Source organism: Papaver somniferum, chromosome 3, assembly GCF_003573695.1.
Source record: "Papaver somniferum cultivar HN1 chromosome 3, ASM357369v1, whole genome shotgun sequence".
Lineage (NCBI taxonomy): Eukaryota > Viridiplantae > Streptophyta > Magnoliopsida > Ranunculales > Papaveraceae > Papaver > Papaver somniferum.
This window is the reverse complement of record NC_039360.1, coordinates 98,569,524-98,578,435: the sequence shown is the minus strand read 5'-3', so window position 1 is coordinate 98,578,435 and position 8,912 is coordinate 98,569,524. Positions and strand designations below refer to the sequence as shown.

General features: G+C 36.4%; 1 protein-coding gene across 2 annotated transcripts; it reads right to left on the bottom strand.

Moving 5' to 3' along the window:
- Nucleotides 1–996: 996 nt before the first annotated feature.
- Nucleotides 997–5,062, bottom strand: LOC113356936 (probable protein phosphatase 2C 60). Of its 2 annotated transcripts, none has more exons than XM_026600172.1 (5): nucleotides 4,711–5,062; nucleotides 3,827–4,270; nucleotides 2,944–3,311; nucleotides 1,962–2,198; nucleotides 997–1,697 (listed from the first exon to the last, which is right to left on the bottom strand). In XM_026600172.1, exons 2-5 carry the CDS (start codon nucleotides 4,140–4,142, stop codon nucleotides 1,428–1,430), a joined length of 1,191 nt encoding a protein of 396 aa, XP_026455957.1. In that variant the 5' UTR covers nucleotides 4,143–4,270; nucleotides 4,711–5,062; the 3' UTR covers nucleotides 997–1,427. The 2 variants fall into 2 exon arrangements, with proteins under 2 accessions (XP_026455957.1, XP_026455958.1); XM_026600173.1 differs by lacking the exon at nucleotides 4,711–5,062 and adding an exon at nucleotides 4,372–4,560.
- Nucleotides 5,063–8,912: the final 3,850 nt, after the last annotated feature.

Below are 8,912 nucleotides of genomic sequence, written 5' to 3'. Positions count from 1 at the left end.
AGGGTTCTACCTAGATGAATTTGGGGAGAAGATGTCTATCGGATTATATAAATCTAAGTAGATGAGAGTAGAGTAGAGTTGGGTAGCTTAGATTGGTGAAGGTGATGCTGTCATTTTATGACAGTTTTTGTTGTTTACGTTGGTAGTGTTTGTGTTGTTCATGCTGTCTTGTCTCCTCAATGTAATCTCCATAGACAAATAGAGAATTAGAGGTGAGAAAGTAAGAAAGAGAAACACTTCAAAGCTTCAAGCTGATATCTTAAAATATGTGAATTTTATACTGTAAATAATAAACGATTTAAAAACAAAAGTAAAAGCAGTTGTGTTTGGATGAATGAGCCTCTACGGCTCTACCCTCTCTATGTAACTCATTGGGTAGAGTGAAAATATGCTCTGTCATTGAAGAAAAAAGCAGTCCTTTTCCCTTGAAACTGTCTCCTCAGTCCTTGCAATCTCTCTAGTCTTCAACTTTCTTTAACATTGATTAAAATATGTGTTGTTGAACCCTAAAACTGTTTGTTTAACATAATCATGAGCAGTGCCCTTCTAAAATCTTAACTACTTCAAATTTTGACTTAAACCACTTCTTAAAAACAATCCAAAAATACACCTTATACACTTTTCAAGAGCAATATCAGCTGACAACACCTTCATTTTTGTTTCCACCACAAACAACTCCAACAACGGCAAGAATATCAGGAAAGCCTTTTCTTTATATCTTTTTTAATGCTGCAGGATGATTAAATGGAGTCTACATGAATGTCTTCTTGCTATTAATTATATAATAATATAATAATAAACCTAACACATGCAAACCAAAAACAACATCTCTTAACCTTAATAAGAAAAGGAAAACAAAAGAATGTGTTCTGTACATGAATATTCTCTTACTACATTGGTCCCCAACTATTATATACAGAACAGAAAATTAGAGATAGAACTTGGACCCTGTCATACTATGTTACCAACAATGTGACTGGAAAAAGTAATAACAAGTTAGCAGGAAAGGGGATGAAGAAAAACTTACATTAATAAACATGTTGTAAGTTGTAATATACAATTTACAAAAAAATTAAAGATAATTTACCCCATTCTCTAAAAGAAAGAAAAAGAAGAAAAACTACTAAGCATAAGATGGAACTATACTATAAACAGAGACATTGTACCAACTATTCACCTTTGAACTTCTGTCTTCTTTTTTTTCCTTGTCATCTGCTTAGCAACTATGCTTCTAAAATTTCTCTTCTTCTCCCACAAAGTTAAAATTTTGTAGTGTACAACTAAGACGCGAAGGAGTTCTTCAGGATTTTCTTTTCTCTCTTGGATCGCAGCAGTGTTGCGAGTGTTACGATCGATGTTCGTTCATGTATAGGACCCAAAGTGCGGTGCTGCGTTTGGCATAGTAGAGAGACATCCAGTTGGATTCTTCAGGTGGTACCTAGTTCTGTAGGAGTGGTACATGGTGCGAGGGTATTAGCCGGGATGTTGATCCCGCCCCCTCTTACAGATATTGTTGGACCTCTTACTGTACTGGCCCTGCTAACAAGATTTGGATCAAGAAATACAACAATGACTGTTATGTCATCGTGGAAATGTCGACGAACTCCACGATCTATCTTCTTCAAATCTGAGTATCTCATTTCTCTTTTCTTTGCTGCTTCTTGCAGTGCAGTTTTCACTAGCCTTCGAGCAATTCCCTGGATGAACAGTAGAAAGTAAAAATAAATCTCGTGATTTTGTGTCCAAGACTGATAGGCAAGAAACATATGTGCCAGACATCAAGGAGTTCAATTTTTCTTCAAACAATCTCAGCATGGGTGAACAAGGTCACAGATTCGATTGGGTATTCAAAATCCGTACACCCATGTTTAGCGTGAGTGAAAACTAGACAAGAACTAGTGCAAGTTGAAACCTTTTATCAGAAAAGAGGAATCATAGGGAATATTGTAAAGATATCTTACACTGTGTGGATGTTTCTGAACTAGATCAACTGCCTCCTGATTGGTAAGATGCTCCCACAACCCATCAGATGCAAATATAAGAAACTGATCGTGTGGTTGCAGCTGGTGCATGGAAATTGCAGGATCTGCGCTCAGTATAGGTCTTTTGAAAGGTTCACGAAGGCGATACTTAACAAACAAAGGCTCCCTGTTGAACTCAGCTCTTTTCAAGTACACGTCACCAATAGATCTAGAAATCTGCATCATCAACTCTTTACCATTAGAAGGAAAGAACTTAACATTCATAGTTACCATTATTACATTGTAACAACCAAAATACAAGATTGTCACTGAAAAACTTTATTTTAAGGACATGTAGCTATATTACCAAGAACATCCTTTTGAACAAGTCTACAAACTTCAAGTTCAGCAGGAACAAGTTTTTAGACTGGGTTTAAGTACAGTATGCCAACCATATATTATATAACGGCCATTTAATAATTTAAAGCTAAATTACTTTTCAGAGAATTTTTTGCAATGACATGATAAGATTACTTTTCAGAGAAATTTTTTTTCTGAGAGCAAAAGGGAAAATTATACAAAGAAACTAGTTGTCATCAAAATGATGAAAGACGGGAAAATACAAAGTTACTTTTTAGAGAATTAGAACCATGAATATCAGATGATTGGAATTAAGTGGCAAACCTTTCATCAAGTTCTAAATCAGAATCTTCTACCAAAAATCTTTTCTAGAATCTGATATCCCAGATTCCTAACTCTTTACAAAAGGTGGAAATTAACCAGAACTAGTCCTGATCAATTGGACAACATCTGTAGTCACCAACTACACCAAGGTAGTTCCAATTTCAATGAACTACAAGATGCATTCGACTTCTAATGGGGGTTGCTGATTATCTAGCTAAAATAAGCTAAAATGAGGAAATAAAGACAGTTGAGGAAAAAAAATAAATATAGCAAGGACAGCGGCAGAAAGAAAACATACCTGAATGAGGCCCTTTACACGCCACACATTATGCTTTAAAACTACTATGTGTGGATCATCAGGATGCGCTGCACGCAGCTCCTGTCTCACAGACTCTATGCTAGCGTTGTGCTCAGCTGATAACTGGACCGCAAGAACCTCCCCAGTAGCCTTGACTACTCTCCCTAAAACTGCCCGGGAATCACCCAGGTTTGCAATGTATAGAGTCCCACCACAAATAACACCGGAAAGGCAGCAAGAACCAACAGCTGCAATTTGAGGTTTTATTGGCCATTGTTTAGTAACCACGGAGAGAAAACCCTCTTCTGTTGCCTGATATGCTTTTCGAATCACATCTACGGACATGGATTTTTGTTCGGTGGCGAATCCTGCAACAACAAGAAAAAAAGAAGTATTACCATCATAGATTTTATCCTAGAACTGGAAGTATTTACTTAGTCAGAGATGAACATTATAATACGTAATAACCAGTGAAATCAAAATAAACAGCTACGTTTCTATTTGCTTTTTACTTTAGTGTTCTAGACTGACTCTACCAATCCTGTGGTAATCAACTATCAGATAGGTGGTAGATATAGAGCTCTCGAGCTCCCACTCCCCTTAACCGGTTGACAAACAAACTCTACCCTCGGAATTTCATATTGAACAAATTCCTTTCGGTTCACCAGGTCATGGGTCTTTCTAGTCACAAAAGCGGTGCTGGGAATGAGCTAATGTGAAACCAAACTTGGGGGAATATTGCGCCTCTGGTAATCTGACATAGACTAAGGATGGAGATTGGTGCATAGTCTCTCAGTTATCTTTCAAATGAGTAAGTCATGTCACAAGAATCGCATCAAGCATCCTATCAATCAAAGTTCATAATGAGGAATATAAATCATACTTTTGAGATGTTGGAAAAGGTGATTGTTGACGAAGCGTGCAGTCTCAGGTCCACCATGCCCATCGTATACTCCAATAAAAGTTCCATAAGGACCAGACTCGAGCAAGCTCAGGGGACCCGACTCAAGCTGACTTTGATCCTCAAGCAAATTATTGGCCTGAACAACGGCCATTGAGAAATCTCCATTCATGTGTTGGCCACTGTCTTTGTACCAGAGAAGTCCATCCTGCCGACCCACCGTGTCTGAACCCGTCTGTCCATAATGGTCGGACGGTAGCCAGCAGGCTTTCAAAAAGTTCATCAACCCTGCTAACATCCCTCATCTCACTGAAACAGCCTCCAATTTCTCCACATTTATGATGAATGTAACAAAATCCGATCCTCCCCTTTTCTACTCCTTTCCTTTAAGGAGTGTAAAATCAACAATTTGATAATCAAATAATTCTGCATAGCCAAATGAACAGAAAAATTATACTTAGAGATACAAATAATGCAATTTCAAATATACAAATAACAAATATATGAAGAATGAAGAAAAATCTTACTCTGGTTTTGGTAAATTCAAACCTTTGGTGGTCTTGGAATGGGAATTCAAATACAAAACAGGCAGAAATATCCAGTATAGAAAATAAAATTTAGGGGAAAGAGTGAGGTGGAAGCAAGACAGGGTGTCAAAATGTCAAATTCAATCCTACTTCTCCACCACAAATTTCATGTTTTTTTTCTCTCAACTACTGGGGTCATCCTGAACTATCATCATAGAGCTGAAAATGAAAAACCCATTTCCATTTTCATACAATTAACAAAACCCAGAATTTAAAATTCCTCAAAAACCCTCACACCACCTCAGTATTAAATTGAGAGAAAGAAAAGAGAAAACACACCTTTTTCAAACAGCTTCTATTTTCTTCTTCTTCTTCTTTCTGTTGTGATCAGTTTCTTTCTACAGCTGGAAGAAGGCAATGGAGATCTAAATAAAAAGAGTTAAGTTGAAAAGAATAACAATCCATGTGGTTGTGAAAGCATTAGATCTGAAAGATCCATCAAATCAGATTGATGATAAGCTTTTTGTTTCTTCCTTCTTTTTCTTTTGATTGTGAGTGATATAGGTGTGAGAATTGAGATATGAAAAGAAAAGAAAAAGAATGAGAAGCTATCAAATGGACTGACTCTGAAGTCTATGTGTCGATTGGACAAAACTGAAACAAACTCTTTCTCTCTTCTCTTTCTAGGCTGAGCAGACAAACCTCATAAAAACCAGCAAAGATAGAGCTTATAGACAGCAAAGCATTAGCCATCTATGGGCTCCACGCAAGGACTTATAAATAATAAAATACATTTTGTTTTTTAATTTAATCCTTAGTCAAAGTCAAACAAACTAGAAGAACATATGTTTTCTTTTGCAATCACCGTCAACTGATATTTCTAATTTCTGAATTAGTCCGTTAATTTTGGTGTTAACTTAAGTTTAACCCTTGTGGCCCTTTTTCGCACTAAAGTCCAAAACAAGGAACTCGAAGGCTGTCAAGTGTGGGCCCGTTTATCCGGGATTCGATCCGAATCCCAACATAACCGATTTTTCCGTCATTACATTACACGGATTAGTGTAACTTGCTAGGTGTTACGCCCAAGGTTTGAAAACAGGTCACGACTGACCAGCGTGACCGTTATAACGTGTTTTGACGAGTGTGAACACGTTCCAGACAAAATTCGTGTTATTTAGATAAAAAATATGTTTTTTATACGTTATTCTAAAATAACGGGCGTTGTAGCGGTTAAATAGAAAATGAAAAAGAATTATGGTTTTAAATTCCTATATAATAATTACAACGTGCGTGAAAACAATTATAACGGGTCTAATAACGTTTTCTATATATTATTATTTTATTCTTTTATTTTTAAAATATTACTTGTAATTTTTTAATCTTTAATTTAAATATAAAGAATTGTAATAAAATATTTTTATATTCTTTTTTATTAAAATACGGTTATAACTGACGTGAAAACAGGAAAAATTGTCTAAAAAGCTTACGTTAAAATGTTATTTAGATGGAAAAAACGTAAAATTCAATTTTAAAAAAATGGTTATAACGTGTGTGAAAATAGAAAGACGATCCTAAAAAACTGTCGTTATTTCCTATTTATAGGTGTTATATAGGCACGGGGTTCGGGGACCCTCACGGCCACGATATATGGATGTGACCGTTTTAACTGGTGTTTTTCAAACCTTGGTTACACCACCCGTCTTATACTGTGTTTTAGACATTGGGCTGTGCAGTATTTTGATTTCTCCGAATAGTAGTACCAAGATCTAGCTGATGAGAATGCAAACCAGTTAATGTTGGATTAGTGGAGATTTCTGTGAGTTTTTGACTCCGCCATCTAACTTCATGAAAATGGTAAATACAAAAAGAAAGTTTGATTGTGCAGGGATGAAGAGTTTTTGCGTTGTCTTACTGAATTTTTTAATGTACGAAAAAGAAAACTTGATGCAAATGCTTTGCATTATTTTTCTAATTTATATGCTTAATCTTAATTAAATATTAGAGAGAAGAATATCGTTAAACAAATCTGTCAGAGAAGATGAATTTCTAATTCATGAAATTCTTGTTTTTCATAACAGACACAAGAAAGAGAAACAAATATTTAAAGCTACAGACAAAACGACTCATTACAGTTGTAACTAGTAACCAACCAATAACAAACTAACACCTGTCAGTGCCTAACACCAATAACTAACTAACACCTGTAACACCTGACAGTGCACTCAAGTGACTCACACGCTGGAAGACTTATTCTCTAACACCCCCGCAAGTGCAGTGTCTAAGAATCAGCAGAGACACTGAGCTTGGAACGTAGAGTAGAGAACCGAGTGACAGCTAAAGCTTTGGTGAAAATATTTGCAATTTGATCTTGTGTGGAAATAAAACGAACCTCTAAGGATTTGGAGGCAACCATTTTAACATAGTGGAAAGCAATCTCGATGTGTTTCATACGATTGTGAAAAAATGGGATTTGCAGTCAGGCAAGTGGCACCCATATTATCACACCAAAGAACAGGAGGTCTTGGTGAAGAAAAATGAAGCTCTTGCATGAGAGATTGTATCCAAATGATCTCTGAAGTAGCATCATCCAGATCACGATACAAATTAGATTAGGACCCATAGAGATAGCCATGCCACTTGTAGAACGACTGTCAGCAATATCTCCATCCCAGTCTGCATCAGAGAATGCTTGAAGTTGCAGAGAACTAGATTGTTTAAACTGCAGTCCATAGCTTAGTGTGCCCTGCAAGTACCTGAGAATGCGCTTAACTGCAGTCCAATGAGCTTCAGTGGGAGACTGCATAAACTGACAAGCCCTGTTAACTGCAAATGCTATATATGGTCTGGTGATTGTGGCATACCGTAAAGCTCCAACTACACTTTTATACAAAGATGAATCACTAAATGGTGCAGCAATGGCAGTAGAATGACTGGTAGCAATAGGAGTAGATGAAGGATGAACAAATGAAATTTTGGTCTTGAGCAATAGGTTGGATATATACTGCTCTTGAGAAAGTAAAATACCTTCACTGTTTCTTGTAGCTTGAATTCCAAGGAAAAAATGTAATTCTCCCAAATCTTTGACTGCAAATTCTCTACCAAGATCAGCAAGTAATTGATCAATTGCATCAGGGGAACTTCATGTGACAAGGATATCATCAACATAAACAAGTACATATATAGCTGCAGAAGATGTGACTGTGAAGAACAAAGAAGTATTTGTCTTTGAAGGATGAAATCCACATTGTAATAGAAACTGACTAAGCCTTGCAAACCAAGCTCTTAGAGCTTGCTTCAATCCATATAAGGATTTTTGTAGTTTACAAACATGATTTGGAAAAAGCTTATCAGTGTACCCTGGAGGCTGAACCATAAACACATCTTCTGACAAATGACCATGCAGAAATGCATTTTTAACATCAAGTTGCCTGCTTTTCCAACCCTTGTAGAGAGAAATAGAAAGTATCATTCTGACTGTTGTTGGTTTGATAACAAGACTAAATGTATCTTGATGATCTATTCCTTCAACCTGATTAAATCCTTTGGCTACTAATCTAGCCTTATATCTCTCAATGGTACCATCAACATTTCTTTTGATTCTAAAAATACATTTACAACCAATGACATTGACATCTGAACCAACTAACACCAATTTCCAAATCCCAGTTTGCAGTAATGCATTAATCTCCTCATCTATAGCAGCTCTCCAATTTAGATCTTTGCAAGCTTCAGAGTAACAAGTAGGAACTGCAATGTCTTCACAAACAGTTTGGACTTCTGAGGCAAACACTTTTGGTTTAAAAATTCTTTTCTTTCCTCTAGTGGTCATAGAATGATCATTAATAATGGGAGCAGGTGAAGATGCAGGCACTGAAGACGAAGCAGTAGGTGTAGTTGACAGAACAACATCTACCTCATTAGAAATAGCAGAAGAAGTAACTTTAGATGGTAGATTCTCCATAGTTGAAGCAGAAGTAGTGTCAGAAGAAATAGCTTGAAGTAGTTGATTGTAGGGAAACTCTGATTCAGCAAATTTAACATCCCTAGAAATAATGATTTTGTTGGTGGAAGGATTGAGGCATCTATATCCTTTATGCATTTTACTGTAACCCAAGAATATACATTCAACTGATCTTGGTTCCAATTTATGAGTATTGAAGGGTCTGAGACAAGGAAAACATGCACAACCAAAAGTACGCAATAATTGATAATAAGATTTGATATGAAAAAGGCACTCAAGTGGTGAAATTTGTTGTAGTGTAGGTGTTGGGAGTCTATTAATTAAGTAATTGGCAGTCTCAAAAGCATAACTCCAATAAGAAATGAGAAGAGAAGCATGAGACAATGAAGCAATTCCAGTTTCAACCATGTGCCTATGTTTTCTCTCAGCAGTTCCATTTTGAGCATGAGCATGAGGATAGGAAACTCTATGTCCTATGCCACAATTATCCAAATATGTAGACACATTTCTATACTCTCCTCACCAGTCAGATTGTACAAACTTTATCTTTCTGCTCAGTAGATTTTCAACATGAGATTTG

What these genes read in the sequence shown, in the direction of transcription:
- LOC113356936 (XM_026600172.1), bottom strand. Translation starts at nt 4,142, where the DNA reads ATGTTAGCAGGGTTGATGAACTTTTTGAAAGCCTGCTGGCTACCGTCC. An exon ending in CCTTTTCCAACATCTCAAAA is followed by an intron (nt 3,312 to 3,826) that starts GTATGATTTATA and finishes TTGTTGTTGCAG; the next exon opens with GATTCGCCACCGAACAAAAA. An exon ending in TTCAGAAACATCCACACAGT is followed by an intron (nt 1,698 to 1,961) that starts GTAAGATATCTT and finishes CTGTTCATCCAG; the next exon opens with GGAATTGCTCGAAGGCTAGT.